At 42.2% G+C, this 26,561-nt stretch overlaps 1 protein-coding gene across 4 annotated transcripts in view; it reads right to left on the reverse strand.

The window, feature by feature from the left end:
- lmo7b (LIM domain 7b) overlaps positions 1–25,865 on the reverse strand; it is a 92,499-nt gene extending 66,634 nt beyond the window's left edge. For all 4 annotated transcript variants that reach the window (XM_060899017.1, XM_060899019.1, XM_060899018.1 and 1 more), the window contains exons 1-6: positions 25,688–25,865; positions 24,900–25,004; positions 15,327–15,397; positions 15,093–15,162; positions 12,816–12,922; positions 6,038–6,068 (exon numbers count right to left, since the gene is read on the reverse strand). In XM_060899017.1, the coding sequence (XP_060755000.1) occupies positions 6,038–6,068; positions 12,816–12,922; positions 15,093–15,162; positions 15,327–15,397; positions 24,900–24,968 (348 nt within the window). In that variant the 5' untranslated portion in view covers positions 24,969–25,004; positions 25,688–25,865. The remainder of the gene's footprint in view (positions 1–6,037; positions 6,069–12,815; positions 12,923–15,092; positions 15,163–15,326; positions 15,398–24,899; positions 25,005–25,687) is intronic.
- Positions 25,866–26,561: the final 696 nt, after the last annotated feature.

Here is a 26,561-nt window from a genome sequence, read left to right on the forward strand (position 1 = left end):
TACAGAATCTATGCCGGAAGCGCTTCATTCACTAGAAACATTACGAACATGGAGCAAGTTCTCATTGAAAACGGAGCAAAGAGCAGCCCTGGAGGTATTTATTGAAAGGAAGGACGTTTTCGCCTTGCTCCCGACCGGCTTCGGTAAGAGTTTAATCTACCAGTTAGCCCCGTCGCGTCACATACGTCAGAGGAAAGAGTGATGCGATTGGTTTAAGCTTCGTCACAGCCTTTTCTGGCTTTGACCAGTAGCAAACTGAGGCATTTCAGGGAGGCGGGTCAACCACGCACTCTGGGAAACGGTTGGGCTTAAGAGCTTTGAAGTCGCGTTAGCCAGACTATTTCTCCAGGGCTTTCCATATGTCGAGTTAAAATTCAAGTCAAACAGTCCTGGTCATGTTCATACAAAACATGCCAGTGGATTTAAGATCTTAAGTTGTTAAATTAGCCCTTAATTTCTATTTTTTTTTTTACATTTTATTATTCTTAATTTGTTAAATTTATTTCTAGTCTACATTTTAATTAAAATTTTATATTTATCATTATTTTATTATTTAAAATTATACCTAGTTTTATTCTATATTACTTTTTGTTAAGTGCCATAGTGTGTATATACTGTACAATTATGTGCGTGGTGGCACGGTGGTGTAGTGGTTAGCGCTGTCGCCTCACCACAAGAAGGTCCGGGTTCAAGCCCCATGGCTGGCGAGGGCCTTTCTGTGCGGAGTTTGCATGTTCTCCCCGTGTCCACGTGGGTTTCCTCCGGGTGCTCCGGTTTCACCCCACAGTCCAAAGACATGCAGGTTAGGCTAACTGGTGACTAAATTGACCGTAGGTGTGAATGGTTGTCTGTGTCAGCCCTGTGATGACCTGGCGACTTGTCCAGGGTGTACCCTGCCTTTCGCCTGTAGTCAGCTGGGATAGGCTCCAGCTTGCCTGCGACCCTGTAGAACAGGATAAAGCGGCTACAGATAATGAGATGAATTATGTGCGCTATATAAATGCTAATAAACTTAAACTTCTGCCAATCCAGTTTCTCAAAGATTAGTACCCAGATAAAGTGCAAAGTAACAACATATTGCCAGCTGTCATTTGGATAAAAGTAACAATGAGAACATGTAGGCAAGGGCGTAGGTTTGGTATGAACATTGGTGGGAACAAAAACCCAATGCCAACCCACAGTGGCGCCAACTTCAGGTCAACATTAGAGGGTCAACATTTTGCTCTGTTGTGTTCCACCAAGAGTATCCATCATCTCTCCAAAGTCCAGAACTGTAGTAATTCATGGATATGCAATTCATTTGATTAATTGCAAATCTTGCATGTGATGATTAACTCATTCTACTAATTTGCAAATGTGTTTTACAAGCAAATAACGCATAGACTGTCAGGAGGGTGCATGTTCTTTCCCCCTCATAAATGGAAGTATAACACATCCAGAGCCTTAAACACTGCGTTCCGTGAGGCTGGCAGGGGGAGTCGGCTATCTTCTGTGATCTTTAGTTAACGGTAAAACAGGACGAGGGCTCTAGAACTTTGACACGTTGAAAGGTTACAATTTTACTTGGCAACAGAACGTATCTGAATTCTGATTGGTGGTTATATTATTGCCCTTCTGTTGCCTTTTTGAGCCCAGAGCAGAGAGGGAGGAGTGAGTGACCAGGTTCTACAGAGAAAAGTTTTTAGCCTACCGCTTTCAAATGAATCCCATCAAAAACCCAATCAGTTCAGTGGCTGTGTACTCAGCATGTGACGTTTTCAAAAGAAAGGTGGGAGTAACCAAAAAATTCTGATCAAGAAGACAGAGGCTATTATGCTCACCACATGAAAATGTTTTGATTAAAAGGTGCCTGGGCCACAAACAATATCCACATCACCATCGGGTTGTCGTTTACATGCGTCATGTTACACGAACTTGGTCAGGGCTCTGCAGGTCTTAACTGAAGCGCTTCAGATTAAGGGTTCGTGGGCTGCTAAAGTTTGCATGCACTTCGCAAGCAAGCCTTTGTGCAATATTAGCCAACATTAGCACAATTTGATAATGGCTTTGTGACCTTAATGAACGCCAGTTGTCGTAATCAAGTCGGATTGTTATTGACATGCCACACAAACTTAAGTCATATTTGCATGTTGTCATTTTCACACACTGAATACGAACTGTTAACTGATTCATTTTACAAGCTAATCTAATGTTACATTCCTCAAGGACAGTTTGCTAGCTAGCAGCCTGTCACTGCACTGCAACTGCACTTGCTAATTGACATGGTAGCTGAATTTGCTTGCCGTTTTAGCAACCATGCCCCCAGAGCGAATATTCGTGAGCGAATTTTGTGCGGTTTCGTCCAGTGGATCATTTGCGTACTGCACATGGAGTGTGATTGAAGGAAAAATAAAAAATAAAAAATATTGGTGGGGACACATCCATACCTAAATTCTACACCTACAGTCTGTACAATGGAGCAACGTGTTGTCTTTTCCCCATTCAGCAGATCCCCTGGCTGGATAACTGTTGCATGCTGGGAGGCCCCGCCTCTGACAGCCGAATGAGACGACAGAAAACAGCACGGCGTTTTATTCAGTCAGTAAAATGGGTCAAGCTAATACTCTAGCGACTTCCCCATGTAGATGTACAGCACTTAAATGTCAAAATCGTGGTTTTAAAAAAAAAAAAAAAAAAAAAAAGACTTCATTTACCGTACAAGTCGGTATATTAAATTATCGCGACAGGCCTAGTGCAAGATAGAGCCCTGCACTCCCGTGGGAGTCCCGCGGGACCCGCCGCAAAGCAGTGCGGCGCGGGACAAATTTTGAAAGCTCATTGTGGGCGCAAGTGCACATATGCACGCGCAGGCGGGAGCGCACATATGCGGCGCGGGTGGGAGCGGTGACAAGCTGCAGTCCCGCTAACTAAAAATGTTTTTGAAATAAAATTTATAAATTATTAATTTATGTCCATCATATATAATTTGTGCTGGATATTTTATTTGGCATTAATAAAAACATTTTAAGATGCCTAAATTTGCAGAGAGTCAGATTGCCAGATTGAATGAGGAATGGCATCTTAAATTTGCCATTGATCACCCTAATGGGAAATCCTTTGATCACTCTAATGACTCGCAGTTCACACCCAGCTAGCAAGAGAACCATGAGTGAAGTGATTTACTGCTTGTGCTAGTCTACAACTCTAATCAGAGAGACAGGTTACACAGTGACTGTAGGCTTGACTCAATGCTATCCCAGAAATCCTTCCTGTAATATGCAAATTTGGCCACCTCTGATTGGACAGCCAAATTTGCATATTACAGGAAGGATTTCTGGGATAGCATTGAGTCAAGCCTACAGTCACTGTGTAACCTGTCTCTCTGATTAGAGTTGTAGACTAACTCAAGCAGTAAATCAATTCACTTCTTACTAGCTCTGCTTTGCAATTTAAAAAAAAAAAAAAAAAAAAAAAAAAAAGACATTGGTACAAAGCAAGCCCATTCACTTTATGCTGATCAGAGAATTACAATGGTTTCTCATGTGATAAAAATGTGCGATTCGCAATTAAATATTTTAATCGCTTGACAGCACTAATTATTATTAGAGACACTACATGCTGAATTCAGAAACAAGGTAAATAATAAACGTGAATGTGAGCTGTAGATATTTATGCTCAAATCCACTCAAAGTAGGGGGCGGGGCACCATCACGCTGTGTCAAGACAAGAACTTTCGTGAGAAATAACGCGAACGTCTGCATCATGCAGGATTTGCGGGTGGGAGCGGGACAAAATATGGCAGGCGCGGGCAGGAGTGGGACTGCAAATCAATTTTTTGTGGGCGCGGGCAGGAGCGGGACTGAAAATCAATTCTTTGCGGGCGCGGGCGGGACTGAAAAATCCGACCCGCGCAGACCTCTAGTGCAAGACAACTCTAACATCTGTTCCAGTACCGGTTCACCCAATACGCACGTTGCGTAGGGCCCCGCAAACTCAGAGGCGCCGTGGGGGGGCCTTGACGACGTGACCGTCCGTCGCGCTGCTCATGCACATCAGATTCCCAGTGCATGTGCATCAACCTAGCAAGATGAAGCGGAGTTATCCCTTGGGGAATGAAAAGGAAAAAGAAACTGCATGAAAGTGAACAGCAGTCAGGTAACTCTCCTCTCCAGGTGGGAGAGTGGGAGGGACAGGGCTCGTTGTGTTTGACCTACATAACAGGGCAGTGAGCCCTGGGTGAACCCCGGACGATCTCCGTGCGCGTCTTGCTGGCTTCTACAATTTAAGTGTTATATCAATCGTTCTGAGTAGTTACAACTGCACTTGTACAAAATGGAAAGTAACGGATATTTACCAAGATTGAATTTTGTTTGCTTGGATAGCCCACAGGCAAATATAGATGCAGATATATTAGTGAATAAATAAAACTCTTGAAATATGACAATGGTGCTAAATAATAATCTAAAATCACCTACATTTTAAGTACAGTATCTGAAGGTAAAACAAGTGCAGCCAATTTGATGGAGCTGAATTAATAGTAGCCTTATCTATATTTTACTTCAACATTGTGGTTGACTCCACAATAGCATCCATTGATGAATTTGAAACTCTGAACCAAGACTAAATATGGAGTAGTGCTGAACTTCAGCACTGCATGTCAGATGTCCAGTGACTCCTTAAAGGCTCAGTGTATGGAACTTGAGAAAACTCTGACCTTCAACCAAGACTGTGACATCAGTGGAGTTAATCTGGCAAACAAAATCAAGAATTTACCTAACCTACCCTCAGCTATTATGACTGCCTTTGAGCTGCTTTCTTTCCTTTGTGAGAAAAATCTGGAGGAACTATCCTAACCTTTGGATAGCCCTGAGAATTGCTGTCACTCTGCCTGTGACAGTTGCCTCAGCTGAGAAGAGCTTCAGCAAGTTAAAAATGATCAAAAACTATCTGAGATCTTCCATGTCCCAGGAACGTCTGAGTGGTTTGGCCATCATGAGTATCAACCATGATGTGGGGAAGCAAATATCATATGATGACATTATTGAGGATTTTACATCCAGAAAGTGCAGAAAGGGACATTTTTAATGGTGAGTAATTTGTTACACATTTAGTTCAATTTGATTTGGTCTGAATTTATTTGGAGTTAGACCAACAGGTGGCGACACTAGTGCAATATGTTTAAGGGGGGGGGGGGGGGGGGGGGGGGAATGAGTGGAAGCACTGGGCGTCAGGTGCGACTGTTGAACATTTTGGGGTTCAGTTAAGAGGGCCCCTTAGCAGAATTTTGCCGAGGGCCCCATGGAGGTCTGAACCAGCTCGGATCTGTTCAATACTCAAACTCAAGCTACAGATCAAAATGAAGCAAAGTAAGACCAAGCAAAACTTTCTGGATTAATATAGGCAGCGTCAGAATTATTGGCACCCTCAGTAAATACAGGAGGCCTTGAAAACCTCAGTTGTGCTAGAGAATGGTGGCACGGTTGCCTCACAGAAAGAACGTCCTGGATTCAAGCTCAGCAGCCGACCGGGACCTTTCTGCGTGGAGTCTGCATGTTCTCCCTCCAGAGTCATGTAGTAAGGTTAACGTGGGACGGCTTTGGGCTGAAGTGCCCAAGAGTGGTGGCGCGCATGTACACCGCAGCATTGCTCTCCTATGAGGAACTAAAATTTCATTGTACATTTGTGCAGTGACAAAGGCATTCTATCCTATTCCAGAGAAGTATGTCCACAAGAAAGAACCCTAGAAGATCTAGACAGATTCCTTGTGCAGTATTTTACAATCTCAAGGATTATAGGAGAAGACTGAGGTAAACAGAAGTCGCACAAAATTGAGTACTAAACACAGGGGTGCCAATAGTTGACACATTGGTGCTTTTTTTTTTTTTAGGATCACTAAAATCAATTAAACATTCAGTTCAGTGTACGATTAAGCCAAGAGTCAACAAATCCAAAGAATTTTAGCCCATTTTTACCAAGGGTACTAATAACTCTGGAGCTGAACATGTTAACACAGCATACCCATCTATATAGCTGTAAAATACAAATCGATTCAACTTACATTTTTCAGTCGCCTGGATGTCTCTTGATGCCTATAAGGAGAAAAGTGAAAAGTCAATGAGCTGGAGATTTAAAGTAGCTGCTCTGCAGCGATCTCTACAAAATCTGTTAAATCGACTCACTCAGCATGCGTTTACACACAAAACGTGTGGCCTACAGAGCGGCTGAACACTAACAAACGGCACCGTAAATAAGACTCCGAAGCTGTCACACAGTCAGGGATCTGTACTGAAAGCCTCAGAGTTGCACAGTAATAAGGGCAGGTGGGTGAAAGTCAGACAAAAATAACCACCCAGCATATATAGATCTGCTATAGTTTCACCACAGCATGGGGCCGTATGGCTAAATTTGGAAGACATGCTGCCACCCAGCCAAACCCAACAAGGCTTAACAAATCGTGCTGTTAGAAACAGCTCCGTGAGAGCTGTACATATCCAAGGACAGAAATGTATTATTCATCATCATGATCCATTTGGTTCTCTTGTCCCAAGGTGAAAATAAAAGCTCATTTCCTGTACTGAGAGAGGCGTAAAAACCTCACTTAAGATCAACCTGCTCTCACTTCTATCAGAACACAAGCAATCAAAGGAATAGGACACTTATGAATGTTGACTTCAACAAATAATTAACCCCGAAACAAATAAGTAGAGAGCAGTGTTCTCCCCAGGGATTTCAAATAGCATCCTGATAAACTCATTTTGAAATGGCATTTTCCTTGGCATCAAAAATCCATGCTACGTTTCCTAAATACATTGTCGGTAAACAGGAAGTCGATGTGCGACAGACCTGAAGACTGTCTACACTGTATAGAACCCCAAGCTGAAGCTTGGTACCAAACATCAAGCAGTTGTGATTTGTAGCTGCTGAGAAAACGTGGTACGAAAAATTTGTAAATCCACGCTATATTTCGTTAATACGTTCAATCGGTAAACAGGAAGTCAATGTGTGACAGACCTGAAAACGGTATAGAAACCAAAGCTGGCGTTTGGTACCAAGCAGCTACGATTTGTGGTTACTGAGAAAAAGGGCGTTTCAGACAGACGGACAGAGGTAAAATCAGTCTACCCCCCTCCTCCTTCAGAGCAGGGGTATAATGAAGGTCAAAGGGCCAAGCAATTCCATCAATAAACATTTATGCAGAAATCTCTAATGAAGTCCATCGCCAAAGTTTAATTCTGTAAGACTTAATCCTTTCAAGAAGCTAATTTATTCCTGAGGAAAGGATCTGGTCATTAAGCATGACCAATGCAGTTTGATGGCACATTTATACCAAGAATCCCTCAGGCCAAGAAACATAACTAGATCTACTTTGAGCTTTACAGATGGTTTAAACAGCAGCTTTGGTCAACCTCTCTCGCTCATTTGGACTCCTGCACTGCTCCAGTGAAACATGCAGAGTTTTGAGTTTACTGACTGCTCCAACACCTGCCCTTAAACATTCATTGTAAGGGAGCTTAAAGTTTGTTTTTTGCATTTTTTCAGTACTGGAAAAACAGCCTTAGTTATAAATTAAAAAAAAAAAAAAAGTGTATGAATGTAATGCCTCTAAACCCCACTCCCCCCCCGTACAAAGCAACAATCATTGTGTCAATTAACCACGTGTTTTAGCCATAGCCAATCCAAAAGGCTATAAATTAATGGAAAATCAATAAAAGCCGCCAATTTTCATGGAATCTGCTGAGACTGAAGTGGAAGATCCTGAAGGGATGCATGACATGTGTAACAACCCAGGTATCAATTTCGTTCCTGTGTGCAGCAGTGGTTCGGCCAGTCTCGACGTGGAATCACATTTTGGAGAGAATTCAGATAGTGATTGGAATACTTATGTTGAATGAAGGGGCAGATGATTATCAAAAGGTATTCTGGAGTAAATACATGTGCATCAATGAGAATGGGAATGAGAGTGAGTGAAGATGCAAAGAAAGTTGGTGAATTTAAGTACCTGGGGTCAACGGTGCAGGAAAATGGGGGCTGTGATAGTGAGGTGAGAAAGAGAGCGCAGACAGGGTGGAGCAGTTGGAGAAGGATTTTGGGAGTCATTTGTGATGGGAAAGTCCCAGCAAAAGTGAAAGGCAAGACAGTAGTGAGACCAGCTGTGATGTACAGTATGGATTGGAGACCGTACCCTTAACGAAGAGACAGAAGGCAAAGTTGGAGGTGGCGGAGTTGAGGTTTGCAATGGGAGGTTGGACAGGATAAGGAACGAGCGCATCAGAGGGACAGCGCATGTGGAGAGCTTGGGAATTAAGCTAAGAGAGATGAGACTGAGATGGTACGGGCACATCCTGAGAAGAGATGCAGAGCATGTTGGAAGGAGAATGTTGAGGATGGAGCTGCCAGGCACACGGAAACGAGGAAGGCCAAAGAGGAGATACATGGATGTGGTGAGAGAAGACATGAAAGTGGCAGGTGTGGTAGAGAAGAAAGCGGAAGACAGGGAGCAACGGAGACAAAAGATCCGCTGTGGCAACGCCTAACCGGGAGCAGCCAAAAGAAGAATTCTGGAGTAAAATGGTTTTGAGCCCCCAAGATGAGTAACTGTCAGTTCATGTAGTCTTCCTCTGTAGCATGCGTGCGAGAGAGATGTGCAGAACGCAGTGGTTACCTTTCGTCATTTTCCTGAACAAAACTAAAAACAAATCGAGTCTTAACATATTGCAATCAGAGCATTTAATACACTTCAGTTAATAATTAACGAGGATTGCACACGCACACATTTCTTCCTGTTAAAGTGCACCAGATAAGATCAGATGTGGCGTGTAAACGTTGCTCATAATCTTGCGTCTGGTGCACTGAAAGATAATACAGGGAATCCGTGAACTGTCCAAATGTCAGATCAAATGTCATTTATTAAATAAACAGGTTTGGGTTTTTTTTGTTCCAGTAATTCCCATGTGGTCGTTCTGATGGTGATGAACACTTGATTAATCAGATTTATTATTTGTTGGAAATGGACATGAAATCTGCCCGCTTCGTTTGCGCAAAGCTCACCCACTATCGCTTTAGATGAGTGTCATTTCTTGGAAATTCATGAACTGAACGTCCTGCTCTATGGATCTGAACATCCAAACACACTGCTTTCCCATCATTATTCTTCTAAGATTCCATCAATATCCAACTTCAGCGAGTAAACAAGCACCGAGTCAGATGAACTGAAATTACCCAGATAATCAGAGATCCATGTGTGACGTCACACGAGATTAGCCCTGGGGCAAGGCTACCTTTTTCTGGGATCCGGACACCACGATTTATCGATAGTTGTGAGCTTGATAAAATATTTTTCTCCCTGCTTTATTAATTCATTTTGGTTGTTACTAAGGATATTCATTTTAAATGACTTCATACACCAGCACTACAGATGTGGTGAATAAGTCTCAAGTTAGAAAGCTAGATTATTCCTTTCTGCAAGCGTGGCACTTCATTAGAGTCTAAAGCAACCCGCATTTCTGTGGTCAGACCAGTTGTCCGTTGACGTGCATCCATTATCCTGAGTGGTTTAATGACAGGCCACAGGTCAAAGGGTAAAGCAATAACATTCCCTCACATCGGCAGATTCCAAACACTCACTGTGGATACGGCTTTAAAAGCCTTGTGCGAGTGTGGCGTTTTGACGCTTAAAATGCCAGGGACTATGATGGACTAGCATCAGGAACAACTTCAGCAACCAAAGTGAACTATAGGGGTGTTCACATGGCAACTTTTACTCCGGTGTAGCACCGGGGCTGCCCTGGTAGAGCGTTCACACGGTACAAAGTTATACCGGTGTAGCCCCTGAAAGCTGCTTAAACCGGTGCAAATCTAACACTGCTCAGGAGGTGGTTTAAGAAATTTACTCCGGAGTAAATGCTAGTTTGCGGGGCAGCACCGTTGTAAAATGGGACGTCTGAACGCTACAGGGGTAGACTCGCTACGCGTGAGGAGAGCTGATTACATATGGGCATTGCATAATTTGCATCCTGGTATTTTGCGCTTCCAAAATGGCGAACATCAACAGAACTGCATGTCTTCCAGTGTTGCCAGATTGGGCGGTTTTAAGTGCATTTGAATATATTTTGGGCTGGAAACCGTCAGCAGTATCTGGCAACACTGGTGTCTTCATCCACATTGTTTTCCTGGCACTTGGTGATGCCATGACAACCGGGAAAAGTACGTTTTCACGCATGCGCACATTTCATTTCCGCATTATTACTATCGGAAATGATAGTAATAAAAGGAAATTATATCAAAACTTTATTACTATCAATGATGGACTAGCATCAGGATCAACTTCAGCAACCAAAGTGAACTTTGTGGGATTGAGGATTACTCCTTAAAATTAAAATCATACAATAACTGAACAGCTTCCCAATCTCAGATTGGGAAACCGCTTTACTGGTAATTGTAGCAAACCAAATACAAGCTACAGTAAATGTAATGACGTGTCCAAAAAAAACAAGAAAATAAAAGCATATTATATGGACGAGTGTTTTACTGGGAAATGCACTTCATTTTTCATACAAGCGCCATCCAGGACATGGAGAACCTAAACTGTGAAATCTCTATACATCACTTGTGAGGAAATTGATTGTTTTGATAAATCTGGATACTTCGTGAAAACATGTCTATATAATAAAACACATTGGATTGAAGGTATGAAGTTTGTGTTGAAAAACTTGCGTATTTTTCATACAAAATACATCGTGGATCTGAGCAACATATTTAAATAACATTGGGTGGTGTAGAGTGGTATATCATATTCCATTCAGCTCACATGATACTGAACAAGTCGAAGACGAGTAGCTGAATGGAATCTGACATACCATAAAAAAAAAGCCATCATTATTATTCACATTCAATGGAACAAACCTGGCAGCCATGTTTGTTTACAAATTGTCATTTGCTAGTGCAGAACTTTTACATGCAATATGCATCTTATGGCATTTTCAATTCACTGACCATTGCAGGCACCATCAGCGAACAAAGAAATGCTTGTGCATGCGCAGCAGAAATCTCGCTGGATATTCACATCAGCTCTGACGTGTGATGTCATGTTTGTCTTGACAACCATGCAATATCGTTAACCATATTCACTTGTTCTCCATTGGGTAGAGTGACGCAATATCATCCTATGTACTGTATATGCTAATATTGCATGCCATCAAACCCACTAAAAGGGAATAGAATACGTTTGTATTCAATTGGGAAAACGTCCTGCATGTAGAATAATCCCTGATATTTCACCCCGATAACATCACTCCAAGTGTTTGCCCGTTGACTAGGTGTTAAAATGGCAAACAAGCTTAGAATTAAAATTCTTTTGATTAACTCGTGTATTTTTTTTTTGGTTGATGTGTCCATATAATAAATGTTACATGGTGGCATGATATGAAGTTTGTTGAAAATATTTTCACTTATTCACTCGTATTCACCACTCAGAGATGAACTTCACATCTTCACAGAACCGTATAATGCAGGGGTGATAGCGTTCCGGCGCCACGCCAGATTTCCGGCGTACCGTGGCTGGGGTAAAAAAAAAAAAAAAAAATCTAGTTCGCCCATCATTCTGAGATGCCCAGATAGACAGTAAAGGGAATTCGGAATTCCCTTTACTGTCTATCTGCACATCTCAGAATGACACAGGACAATGGGCGAACTAGATTTTTTTTTTTACCCCAGCCACGGTACGCCGGAAATCCGGCGTGGCGCCGGAACGCTATCACCCCTGTATATCATCCTCCATTTATTTTTTTCATGGTCCGGTTTCCATCAAATCCTGCGCTCTGATTGGCTGGTGAGCGGGTCCATATCCTACAATACAGACCCCAGGTATGGACCTCTGGCGACTCGCTCGTTCACAAACATGGCAGCAAAATCTTAAATTTTCGCCAGCATTTCAGTATAATAGCATTAATTTTACATCATGGATAGTGATGACCGTCTTCACAGCAAAAGTGAGTTTTACTACCCTGAGGAAGAATAAAAAACCATTTCAGGAGAAAGCTAAAAACCTGTAACTGCTACCAACACTGAGCAAAAACATGGCTGAATCCTGAATGACTCAATTTTGTATAAATAGAGGACTACATAGGTGGCACAATGTAGTTTTTCTCCTGCCATGGAAGTGCACTTGTATACCGAGGAGGAAGCAATTTGCATTACAGCCGTGAATGAGGATTCAAAATGGCGGTTCACCTCGGTTTTCCCCTTTCCAGCGCTCTCGTTTTCTGTTAGAATTTGGTAAAGGAAAAAAATATATATATATATATTTACCAGCTTAAGGTTGGTCCGTATGGTCAAATACCGCGACCTCGGCCTTAAGTGCTGACAGAGGCCCTCTGGGCCGAGGTCAGTATTCAAGACCTCGGTCATGGTATTTCACGATACGGACCTCTCAGCTGGTAAACATATGTATCCATCATATTGCATGACGATTATAATACACCAAAACCAAAGTTCAAACTCAAAACCTGACATTGCACCAAAAAAGTCCAAAATTTGACTAAAACCATGACCATCAAAATGAGATTCCAAGTCTTGAAATGTGCAAAATGTGACAAACTTGTGCTTCATCATTAAGGATTTAATAGCCAAAACACCAATTCATTTGAAATTAAACCTACAGAACATCATGTACAAAACCTGGAGGTGTCAATACTTCCTGAACACGTAGAAACCAATAAGGTTCAGTTTTGTTTGCACCCACACAGCTTTCATGGACATTCCACCATTAACAACTCCATGGCTGTTCATCTTGAGCCTGAAACCTGTGGAGTGAATTTTGGGAAGGAGGAGGAGATTACCTGACGGTAACACGGGTGGACACGTCCTGCAAGTCTCCGGGGTGGAAGAGCTGTGCGTCGTTCAGCCCGAGTTTCCCACAGGCCTTCAGAAACACGTTCACGTTATCCTACAGAAAGTCAAGTGTAAAAGCAGCTCAGCACACATGCTCACACATGTACATTGAAGTCTGTACTTGAAGTGAAATTTGTTCTGTATTTAATTAACGTGACCTGAGGAGAGCAAAGATGTGGACGGAAAAAAAAAAGCCGACTAATTAGAGTTTGAAGTAGAGGATTTACAGAGAACTTATGCAAATACACCAATTTCTCTTCAGATTTGACTGGCGATAATGGAAACCAGAGCAGGACAGCCAAACTAATTTGCTACTGATGCTAATATAAAAAATACCCAGTGAAATTATGTCAAACCAAAGGCTGGAATTCTATTATTTGCTTTTAACTCTGCATTTCCTGTGATCAGGATTGTTGGGGCGGCATATCACAACGTGATCGTGTCCACAACTGAAAACAAACAGACACCGTCTCAAACCACATACTATTCTCGACTGAGCACTAATACGAACTGGTTTTGCTGTTAGAGTTGGTGTGAGTTCTCAAACCTATTGAAAGGTCTGTTTTTTTGTACCAGTCTACTGGATTGCTTTGATCAGTAAACACTTGGAGTCAGAATTTCTTATGAGATGCAGATCACAACAATGATGGCAGAAAGTTTGAGCTCATCAGTAGGTTTAATATTATTGTGCATCAAGTCACTAAACAGTTTACAGTGGAATTGGAAACCTGATGGACAGATGTTTTGGCTCTGGCCTGTCAAAACAAGAGTGCTCCGAGAGCACAATATCCCCTGCTGACAACTCAGCCATAACTAAAATGCGACTGAATTGGACAAAATTGCAATATGCATATTAGAGACAAAGAACCCTTCCAAGTCTTTGGAAATTCCTCCAAAAAGTGAGCGATGATTTCAGAAGATGAGTACCCTTCCTGGGACAGATGGACATCGTGACATTATCCACTTTCAGGCCTTTCAGCCAGCAGGGGATAAAAATTGTGAAGGAAGTTGATTTCAGAAAGCAAGCACACCATGATGAAATTGCCAAAGTCTGTTAATAATAAAGGGCATAACTCTGGTAAAGTTTCTCATCTCATTATCTGTAGCCGCTTTATCCTGTTCTACAGGGTCGCAGGCAAGCTGGAGCCTATCCCAGCTGACTATGGGCGAAAGGCGGGGTACACCCTGGACAAGTCGCCAGGTCATCACAGGGCTGACACATAGACACAGACAACCATTCACACTCTCATTCACACCTACGGTCAATTTAGAGTCACCAGTTAACCTAACCTGCATGTCTTTGGACTGTGGGGGAAACCGGAGCACCCGGAGGAAACCCACGCAGACACAGGGAGAACATGCAAACTCCGCACAGAAAGGCCCTTGCCGGCCACAGGGCTTGAACCCGGACCTTCTTGCTGTGAGGCGACAGCGCTAACCACTACACCACCGTGCTGCCCCTCTGGTAAAATTTACCCAAATTAAACAAAATTTCAATCTGCGTATCACTGTCAAAGCCTTCTGTCAAGTTTGGTGAAATCCCTCCACAAATCATAAGAGGAGTTGATTTCAGAAGAACGTACACCCTCACGAAATTGTCAAAGTACAAGTTATTTAATCAAAGGGTCAAAACTCTGGGAAAACTCAAACGAAATTAAATTGCAATATGCAAATTACCATCATATAACAAGGCCTTTTACCAAGCTTCGAGAAATTCTCCAAAAATTGAGAGGAGTTGATGTCAAAAGGGGGGAGAAGAAAAAAAAACCTTCATGAAAATGTCAAAATACAAGGCTGTTAATCAAGGACTAACTCTGGTAAAACACAGCCGACTTGAACAAAACATGTGTACTAATGACCTAAAGATGCCAGTCAAGTTTCGTGAAATTCCTTCAAAAATTGTAACGGGTTGATTTCAGAAGGAAGACTCGTGAAATTGTCAAATTGTTAATTAAGAGCTGTAACTCTGGTAAAATGTGACCCAATTTAATGAAGCTGCAATATGCGTATTACCAACAAAGAATCCTGCCAAGTTGAGAGAGGAGTTGATTTCAGAAGAGTACCCTTCCCAGGACAGACAGACCAACCGACCGACATTGCCATGACAATCCCCCTTTGGGCCTTTCAGCCAGCGGGGATGATAAAATGTGTGAATGTTGCTTTTAATGCTTCAAGTATAAAGTGGAATGAACTACTAAAGGGACATAAAATAAAACTGCACTCACTAAGCCAGCGATGGGGGTAGAAAGTCTGTTCACCCGCTTGATGATCCCAGGCTTGAGTTTGTTGAGCAGGCTGCATGGACAACATATTCATCCAACAGCTCCCAAATAATAATAATAATAATAATAATAATAATAATAATAATAATAATGCCATCCCTCTACACAAAACAGGATCAGGTTCACATTTTATCTTGCCTAGTTCTCAACATAAATCAAACACTTCTCTCCACTCACTCGCACAACAAGACTCCATTCTCCAGGGCAGATCTAAAGTTACTGCTCCCGAATTTCTTCTTGGTCACTTCCTGTGAAGAAAGGAAAGAAAGTCACAAGTTTTAAAAAAAAAAAAAAAAAAAACCCAAGCAAACACTTATTTTGAATAAGTTCTAGCATCGTGTTATACTACACTTTTACCCACAGCAAACCAGACCTGGACCTTGAGTACATTTTAACCAGGGTTCGTTTGGCTAATTAAAATAGGGGGTGGGATATCTTCTGATCATTTTGTACACATCAAGCAAATTTAGTGTTTAGCCTCACCATTAGTGTTAACTGCCAATTATAATTAACATTAATACTACTCAAGGTCAAGTCAAACATGCTCCGTTGGCTATCTGAGCTACTAAAATGCAACAATTCTGATTTCCTGTCATTTTTATGCTGCAGATAAAAACAATGGTGTTTCACACATCCACCAGTTAGTAATTCAGTGCAAAAACCCTGTAAAAAAATTTTATATTAAGAGCACTAATAGACAAACTAATTTATATTAAAACATAATAGCGGTTTAACACAAGGTTTTTATAGCAGCGGCCTCTTGTACGCAGCTCATGTTCAGATTTTGTAGTCTGATTGCTGTAGGAAAGAAACTAAATGGCCAAGTCGTCCTTGATCTGATGCTTCTGTATCTTTTCCTGGGCTGCAAGAGTATGAACATGCCATGAGAGGGAGGAGTGGAATCCTTTATGCTGCGGGTTGCCCCATGTAGAAGTCCTGCAGGCACGGTAACAAGGCACCCATGATTTGTTCAGCAGTTCTCACCATCCTGTTCAGTGAGTCTCCCCTCTGCTGTGCTACTGCCAATCCATGAAGATGCCCTCAATGGTGCCTCTAAAACATGGTCATAGCCAGAACAGGAAGTTCAGCCGTCTTGACCGCTGCGTTGTCATCCTTGGAGGTCAGCTTGTCTGTCAGCTGGATCCCCAGGAACTGTGCTGTGAACCCTCTCCATCTCAGAACTGCTGATGGTCAACGGGAGATGGTGACCAGTCCTCCTAAACTTTACCATCTCCTTGGTCTTATGGGCAAGATTGTGTTTTGTGCACCAGGTGGTCAGCTACTCCACCTCTTTTCTGTAAGCCAACTCATCATTGGTAATGAGACCAGCAACTGTAGAGTCATCAGCAAACTTGATGTGGCTGGAACACTCATGCATCAGCAGCATAAACCAACAGGCTCAGTACACACCCTTGGTCATCCTGTGCTCACTGTGGTTGTTTTAGATGCAACACGACCCATTCTGACCGTCTGCCATCTCCATCAAAACGTCCCTGATCCAACTGCACAAACCAGGATCCACACCCAGCAACAGCAGCTTTTCAAGGAGCTGTTGTGGCAATTTTAACAAGTAGACAGAAATAACCATACATTGGAGAGAAGAGGGCGGCATGGTGGTGTAGTGGTTAGCGCTGTCGCCTCACATGGGTTCGAGCCCCGTGGCCGGCGAGGGCCTTTCTGTGCAGAGTTTGCATGTTCTCCCCGTGTCCGCGTGGGTTTCCTCCGGGTGCTCCGGTTTCCCCCACAGTCCAAAGACATGCAGGTTAGGTTAACTGGTGACTCTAAATTGACCGTAGGTGTGAATGTGAGTGTGAATGGTTGTCTGTGTCTATGAGTCAGCCCCGTGATGACCTGGCGACTTGTCCAGGGTGTACCCCGCCTTTTGCCCGTAGTCAGCTGGGATAGGCTCCAGCTTGCCTGCGACCCTGTAGAACAGGATAAAGTGGCTAGAGATAATGAGATGAGATGGAGAGTGGATTTTCTTGCATTGGATGTGAGGGGACCCTTTTGGACCATGATTAAAAATACAGATTTACATTTCCAGGTTCTTGATTAAACATTTGCCCTTCGCCTACTAGACCCCAATTGAACAAACCTTGAAATGTAATGTAAAAAAATTCAAGAGCAGCAACTACAGCATATAACCCAACTAATCCGTCGAAATATCTTATGGCAGTTAAATATCTAAACATGAGCTCAAGGTGCTATTAATTGTGCCACGTGACCAAGCGAGCACTGAGCTCATTTTAATAATCATGCTCACCAGTACTGCTTTGTGCACTCAGCCTGGCCACCCTCATACTGTAATGCACAAGTATAAAACTCCATACCAGGTGTACTATACTAAAGGGGTGTTCACACAGCAACTTTTACTCCGGTGTAGCACCAGGGCTGCCCCAGTAGAGCGTTCACACGGTACAAAGTTATACCGGTGTCGCCCCTGAAAGCTGCTTAAACCAGTGCAAATCTAACCCTGCTCGGGAGGTGGTTTAAGAAATTTACTCCGGAGTAAACGCTAGTTTGCGGGGCAGCACCGATATAAAATGGGACGTCTGAACGCTACAGGGGTAGACTCGCTACGCGTGAAGAGAGTTGATTACATACGGGCATTGCATAATTTGCATCCTGGTATTTTGCACTTCCAAAATGGCAAATAACAGAACTACATGTCTTCCAGTGTTGCCAGATTGGGCAGTTTTAAGTGCCTTTTGGCGGATTTGAACATATTTTGGGATGGAAAACATCAGCAATATCTAGCAACACTGGTGTCTTCATCCACGTTGGTTTCCTGGCGCTTGGTGATGCCATGACAACCGGGAAAAGGAAGTACATTTTCACGCATGCGCATATTTAATTTCCGCATTATTACTATCGCAAATGATAGTAATAATGATAGGAAATTATATCAAAACTTTATTACTATCAAAGGAAATGATAGTAATAAAGTTTTTGCTACTATTGCACGGTCGCAGAAACCGCCGTGTGACCGCAAGTGGGGCTGCACCGGTGCTAACACGCTTCTCTCTAGTAAGCAGGGTTGTGACGTGTGAACGCTGCGCAAAATTTACACCGGTGTAAGATATGTCGCAACAAAGTACATCGGTGCAGCATCGATGCAAATATGCGCCGTGTGAACACCCTATAACAGAGCTAAATAAGATGCTTGACACTTGATTGCTTAATACACCATAGAGATTAAGCATTTCTGAATTAGCACAATTGAGCTGAAAATTGAGGCGTCGCTATTTTTTCCTGTCAGTTACTACAATTATAAACTAGCTAGTTAAGAGATTTCACACAAATACAAGGTGTATAATGCGAATCAGGAGTTCAAGAGAAGTGAAATATTTAATTAAAGGAAAAAAAACCACTACAAGACTAATACTAAGAGGGAAATGGAGCGTCTGATTTCTTCCAGTTTGCCCCCAGAGCCTCTGAAACTAACGTCATAGGTGCTCATTAAAAAGCCAAACAGCAATCAGGCTTCATTTCAACAGTGTAAAAAGCAGGATATCAGAGAGCAAGCACCAGATCTCCTGCCTTGTGAAAGTATACAGTATGGAGCATTAGCGAGCACTCAGGAATTAGGGACCCTACTGAGGGCTTTTGTGTTTGACCAGTGGGTTCTCAAACCTGTACTCCCTCTTTCTCATCGGCTCATTTGTGTGGATGGAATGTTGCTCGGACAATAGCCGACATACCCAAACACAGCAAGCGGTCCAACTCGGACAGTGAAAAGGCCAGAACAAGAACTTCTAGAAAGCAAATAAGTGCATTAGGTCAGAAATTCTAAAGACCGGGAGTCAGCAAATGGACCCTAAATAAAGGCAGTTCAGTCAACTGGGATATGTGCAATACAACTTCATGTACTAGTGCATTATAATCCAAACTAAAGTGGCAGAATGGCAAGCATGCACATGCTTAAAAAGAAAGCTGAATGCACAGAAAAGGAAACTGTGCTCTGTCTAAAACAGGAAATGACTTTTCACCATAGCAACGCTGCACCCCAGCCTGAACCGCAGTTGTCCATTTTTAACATTTACCTGAAACTAACCCAGGAAGTGCAGGCATTGAAAAAAGGACATGATTTTTCTTCACTTTATCAGGATTTACACAGGAATTTAAAGTTTACACACATCTGATTTGCTGTGCCTGCAACAGGCTTCATCAACTGGTACTAACTCCACAAGATGGCTTTTCTCCTTATCTTGCAAATTTTACAAGATATCAAACATTTCTGCAAATCAGAGATATTGTGCTCTTTTTAAAAGCAATGCACTTTTTTTTTTTAAATTATACTTCACGATCATTGTACAAGTACTACAAGGTTTTTTTTGTTTTTAAAATCTGTTTTTGGTTTCTATTTCCTGCTGTCATTGCTCTTATTTCGATTATCTGTTTGAATTCTCCCCTTTATTTCTTGTCTTTCATTCCTGTAGTCTGGGAAGGTGTGTGTGGGGTGTAGAGGAAAGGATGGGGGTTAAACAGTGCCCACTTAAGAATCCAAAATGTGAAACTGACTCAACACCACCTGTATTTTGACTGACATTGCAGTATTGTTCTAGCCTGGGAAATCCCATGCTGCTTTGCACAATCGTTTCGATCTGAAGAGACAGCATGGAAACTATGGTCTAAAGGCTCGCCTGAGTTAGGGAGCCAATCAGAGAGTGGGGAGGGGTGGAAAGACGGTGACGCGTACTACTCGACAAACAGAAGCTTGTAGTTTATTTGGGACCGTTTACGGATCACATTTAACATGGCGGCGAGCGATACGAACCAAACTAACCAAACCAGCTTCTCTCATTTGTCTTGCACAAACGGCAGTAATCGTTCGGTGCCATTGTTTTCCTATTTTTGTTTTGCCTTCTCTTTCTATTTCCTTCTCTTCTTCATCGCTCTAACTACGTCACCGAGTACAACTGCCATGATTGACCATGGGCTACGTATACGCCAAATGATAGACATTTGCAACGTCCAATAAACGGCCGTTGACAATCGTAAACCACACCTCCCCTACGAGAAATTCAATAGGCGGATTCCAGACCATATTTCACTTGTGATATGGTCTGGTGTTAACCAGACTAGTATTGTTCTAGCCTGGGAAATCCCATGCTGCTTTGCACAATCGTTCCGATCTGAAAAGACAGCATGGAAACTATGGTCTAATGGCTCGCCTGAGTTAGGGAGCCAATCAGAGAGTGGGGAGGGGTGGAAAGACGGTGACGCGTACTACTCGACAAACGGAAGCTTGTAGTTTATTTGGGACTGTTTACGGATCACATTTAACATGGCAGCGAGCGATACGAACCAAACTTTCGATCAAGCTTTAGACACTGTTCTGAATAGTTTAGAGCGAAAGTTTGTTTTAAAAAAAGAACAGCGTTTGGCGTTAGTCTTTCTTCCCCTCTTCGTCGCTCTAACTACGTCACCGGGTACAACTGCCATGATTGGCCATGGGCTACGTATACGCCAAATGATAGACATTCGCAACATCCAATAAACAGCCGTTGACAATTGTAAACCACACCTCCCCTACGAGAAATTCAATAGGCGGATTCCAGACCATATTTCACTTGTGATATGGTCTGGTGTTAACCAGACTAGTATTGTTCTGCAGTGTCAGTCAAAATACAGACAACCCTATGAATGAGTAGGGGTGTACAAACTTAGCTGGTACAGTATATACTACAAGTCACTGATACTGTATCACTTAAGGATTCATTTTGCACTTTAAAAGTCTCCCTCTTCCCTTTGTTCATTATGCATCTTGTATTCACCGTCTATGCACTATTGTCAATCATGTTCGATTATACAGCATCTGTCTGTGCATCACATTCTCTTCATTTGGCATAGCCTTGGTTTGTGGAAGTTAACATTTTATTTCAGATTACTTCATTTAAAGGAGAACTGAAGTCATTTTTAAACTCGCTTTATTTCTTAACACATTATTCAATTACATTTTCGGTTTTAGTAACCTTATATCGTGACTCGTATCGGCAACTAACTGCAATTAAATATACTTATCGGCTTATTTGGTTTTTAGCCGTGTTGAATTTAGCTCATTTGGTCCCACGGCAGGCATCACTTATCTGCGCCATCTTCACGAGACTTGTGCAAGACTTCAAAACGTCAAGTGTCAGCGCTGCCATTTTGAAAACTGTTTTCCAAATGAAATATTGCACAAAACTGAGTTTAAATGACGATTACTGCCTACTTTCTTCAAACTTTCCTGATTGCTACCAAAACAAAACTTCCAGCTTGATTACATCAGCATTCGAAAGAGGGCGCACACGTCTTTTGACAACGTTGGCCGCTTTGATTTCCGCTGTACGTTTTACTTCTGTCCCACAATGTCTCATACAGGTCTCTGAACCTCATTTACAGCCATTGCTTTGACATATGGACGGATATATTCCATAGCATATTTCAAAACACTCAACTTGCTATAGCAGTGACAATAGCTATCAAAAAACGCATTCCTATATTTAATAAAATGAGAATTTATGGAAAAAAATTTGCCTTCGGTCGGTTCTCCTTTAAAACCAAACCTTGGAGGGCACAAACTAACCCAAGGTTCCACCAGTCAACTTTTTCCCAAACCCCACCACATCACTATCCACCACGAGCATTTTAAGACAACCTCTTAACACTTGCAACCTTAAGCCCAGTGCTTTAACATTGTTAAGTGCTAGGACACCTTCATTAAATGCTACCCAGCTTTTTTCAGTAATATGAGCACGCAAAGTTCCATTGATGTAGCTTCTGAGAACTTGTCCAGGTTGAAACAGACAGAAGGACAGACTCCATTCCTATATCCCCCTGCGCACTTCATGGCAGGGGATAAAAATCCCAATACGGTGTGTGTTTGTTTTTTTAGGAAACCCCTGGCACCCTGGTCTCTAACCTATTAGTTGAAAAGTATTACAAACAAAGCTGCACAAATTTCAGAAAGCCTTACGTTTACTTTCAGGTCAGTGGAGTTTCACTCCAGAGAAAACAAAGAGCCCACTGAAGGCACTGCAGTCCCTCCTTCATTCAAAGTGACCATTACAGCACAGCTATCAAACCATAAAACCTACGCGACCATGGGCACCTGATCAGACACTGGAGATAAGAAACAAACCCAAACTGAAGCATGTATGATTCAGCTCTACAGTACATCAGTCAGCTGATACTCATGACTAACGGTAGTTATAAAGTATCCAATAACCCTGCAAACACTGCATACGATCTAAAACTAATACTGGAGTGTTACTTAACCAACCGAGTTTTTGAGGTTGTCGCCCCCAAACTGTAGAATGCCCTGCCCACCCATCTCTATCCATTTATCCACTGTGACTTGTCTGTGAAAACCACTATATAAATAAATTTTACTTAACAGTGAATATATAACTGATGTAAAAGTTTCCTGAAAGGAGATGTTTATTTATGGAAGGAGTCTCCAGTATCAGTGCTCTGTAACAGCCAGTAGGTTTTCCACCACAGGAAAGTCTTCAGGATAGAAGCGTTTACACTTTGTCGTCTCAGTTATATGATCAGCTGAAAACCAGAACTAACTTGCTCACAACACAGAACTATAAATGAATTAGAAAATACCGCATGTCATTTGTTAACATCAACTGTGGCCTACTGCTCACTTGCGTATCCCCCCCGCTCTCACTTATCAGAATGCAAGCAACCGAAGGAATAGGACGCTTGTTATGAATGTTGACTTCAACAAATAATTAACCCTGAAACAAGTAAAGAGTAGTTTTGATTTGTAGTTGCTGAGGAGTGTTACTGCACGAAAATTTTGCAAAGCCATGCTACACTTCGTAAATACATAGTCAGTAAACAGGAAGTCGACATGCAACAGACCTGAAAATGGTATACACGGTACAGAACCCCAAGCTGAAGCTTGGTACCAAATATCAAGCAGTCGTGATTTGTAGTTGCTGAGAAAGGAAAACTTTGTAAATCCATGCTCTCTCAGCAACTACAAATCACAACTGCTTGATATTTGGTACCGAGCTTCAGCTTGGGGTTCTATACCGTGTGTACCGTTTTCAGGTCTGTCGCACATCGACTTCCTGTTTATCACCTGAATACATTTACGAAATCTACAAAAATTTTGTAAATCCATGCCATGTTTATAAATACATTCAGTTGATAAACAGGAAGTTGATGTGCTCCAGACCTGAAAACGGTACACAGTATAGAACCCCAAGCTGAAGCTCAGTACCAAATATCAAACAGTTGTGATTTGTAGTTGCTGAGAAAGTGCTAGGAAAATTTTGTAAAGCAACACTATGTTTCATAAATGCATTCAGTTGGTAAACAGGAAGTTGATGTGCTCCAGACCTGAAAACTGTACACACGGTATAGAACCCCAAGCTGAAGTTTGGTACCAAGTGACCGATTTGTAGCTGCTGAGAAAAAGGGCGTTTTGGATGGACAGAAGTAAACCAGTATATAACAGTTTGTGGTTTCATATATGACATGTCCATGAAGTATCACAATAACAGAATTGAAGTCTGTCGGAAAGTGGGACGAGCCAATTATTCAAATAGTCAGAAATATCTCAGCATTTATGGGTTCAGGAATAAAAGATACCAAACTACTTTTTTGTTGCACAGGTGGGACCGTCATCTTTTATATCTTACCTCAGAAACTGTACGTAATGTCCATTTGGTTAGTTTCAGAGTAAAGCTTTAAAATCCAATTATTTGTGCTATATATCCATACACACCAAGATATATACCGTACTAATGGCTCTAGTATAATCCTGAGCTTGGATGTGTCTGTGTGGAGTTTCTGTGCTCGTTCTCTGGTTTCGCTCAGCCTCCCAAAATCATGCCAATAGGTGGACTGGATTAGATAACTTGCCCTTAAGGATGTGAATGAATGGGTGTATAGTACCCTCAATGGACTGGCCAGGAAGAATTCCTGACACACACACACTGATTTTGGGACAGGCTCCAGATCCATCATGACTCGAGGTCAGGATACTGAGAGAAAACTAGCAAGTGAGTGAGAGTAGTACTTTATATTCTTTCTTCCTGGTAAAGGATGCAAACTAAAGCGTTGTTACTAATTGTTAATGTCTACGAGGATCGGTCAACCCCTTCAATGCCCTTGGACAAGTCACGTACATCATGAAATCTTACCGCTGTGCCTTATGACGTACACTACTTGTCAAACACCTATGTACCTTACATGGCACATTACTTTTACTTCACAGTGGCGCACATGAATTACAGTCATAACGCACAGCGGTAAAAGATTTCTCGTCCAAGGGCAACGAAAGGGTTAATGTTTCTGATAGTGACAGGCCTTGCTCATGGAGCCTCTTGTAATTGTGGTTGCCATTGGCAACACTAGATTTCACTTTTTTTTTTTGCACCCAAGTCCTTTGAGATTAAGGTTTTAATAGGAAGGTGCCTTGTGTGGGACTCATTCACACCTATGCTTTTGGACCTTCCTTTTTTTGTATGCCTTATAAATTTGTAGTGGTTTTGTTGTTTGAAGGCTAATAATTTTTTTTTTAAACTATAGGTTCAAGTCATAGCACCATTACAGCAGCCAAGAACAGTTCGGTTTGCTGGGTCAGTTTTAATTTTTGAGTATCTCAAACTTACTCTTGTATTGATCTCCAGAATGGCCACAGACACCCTGATGTAAACGTAATATGGAGCAAACCTTAAAAAAAAAAAAAAAAAAAAACACACGCATGCATGTGTGAGAGAACATGGTAGAAGAGGACTCCCTTACCTCCACCCATCGCTGTGCCTCGCTGAACGCCACCTCACACCCGACCACCGTCTGCTCTCTCCACTCCATCACCAACCAACCAACCAACCAACCAACCTGGAAGAGCTGCACAATATATTTGGTGTTCAATCACCACAATATTACACGTCAGATGACACACTCAGCAATGAGAACTTTAACAAAGGCTCAATGGTGGGTTTCCCAAAAGCCTCTTGGTGTTCTAAGAGCATCTTAATTAGGACAGAGAATATTTCATTATGACGCTTGCACTACCATTTAATGATTTGTGCTACGATGCTTTTGGGAAACGCACCCCAGACTGATTTCAAGGGTCTACCTAAAAAACAAACCCCCCACCCCTTAGACTGCTCAAGGCCAGATGATTGTAATTGTAGTGGGTCACGTGATCACCTGGGGGGGCCCACAATATTACTGCAAGACATTTCTGTCCACTTCTACAACCTGTGTGGGGTTTTACTTATGAAAAAAAGGGTGTTTAAGTTAAACCTGAAATATTTTGCTTCTTTGAGAAAATATTTCACCTGCAAGTCAGTTAACAGCAGGAGCCTAGAAGGCTCCTTTACCAGTGTGCATTGGTTCGATGCCCAAACCTGAATATTAGTAGCAGTTTAGACTTCAAGTACAAATTAACGTTACAGAAACATTTTAAAACAATTTTAAAGAGAACAAAGTTAATTTTCAGGTCTTATTTCAACGCCCTTAGTGAAATAAACCGCTTCCCGTATTATATGCAACTTTTTTTTTTTCAACCCCACCTTAAAACTCACCTTATCTCATTCCCACCAGCCTGACACAGATGGAGTCTTTCTTTTGGTGTTTCTCCTGAACTCTCACTCCACTTGTCCCTTCATATAACCTGAAAACAACCGTAAATCCCTCTTAAAGCGCGCAAAAATACAAGCAGCTCAAATACAATGCCAACAGGTTCCGCTCAAAACTGCAGGCAGAATGATGCGCCACTACAAGCAAGCCACGCCCCTGTTGATAAAGTCAGTGAAAGCCACGCCCCTTCTTTTAGACCAACCGAAAGCCACGCCCCAACTTATAAACCCGGTCGAAACCACGCCTTCGCTTATCAAGTGGGTCAAACCACGCCCTGATTGTTAAATTAATTAAAACGTGCTGTTTGGGTTATCCACAAGATGGCGCCACACTCACAATTTCAAGATAAACTGGTGTCCGTGTCCAGAAACAAGGACCGTTAATTAACTCTGAATTAAAGTGGATCAGTTTATTCACCTTTAAACTTAAGTCAGACTATAGATCCCACTGGTCAAATGTGACTCTGATACAAGTGAAAGTTGTCCAGTCAAATTTTTACTTAAGTTAAAGTCCCCGCGTGGGTTTCCTCCGGGTGCTCCGGTTTCCCCCACAGTCCAAAGACATGCAGGTTAGGTTAACTGGTGGCTCTAAATTGAGCGTAGGTGTGAATGTGAGTGTGAATGGTTGTCTGTGTCTATGTGTCAGCCCTGTGATGACCTGGCGACTTGTCCAGGGTGTACCCCGCCTTTCGCCCGTAGTCAGCTGGGATAGGCTCCAGCTTGCCTGCGACCCTGTAGAAGGATAAAGCGGCTAGAGATAATGAGATGAGATGAGATGAGAAGTTAAAGTCCTGAAGCACTCGCTTTTAAAAATACTTAA

This window comes from Neoarius graeffei, chromosome 18 (assembly GCF_027579695.1).
Source record: "Neoarius graeffei isolate fNeoGra1 chromosome 18, fNeoGra1.pri, whole genome shotgun sequence".
Taxonomy (NCBI): Eukaryota; Metazoa; Chordata; class Actinopteri; order Siluriformes; family Ariidae; genus Neoarius; species Neoarius graeffei.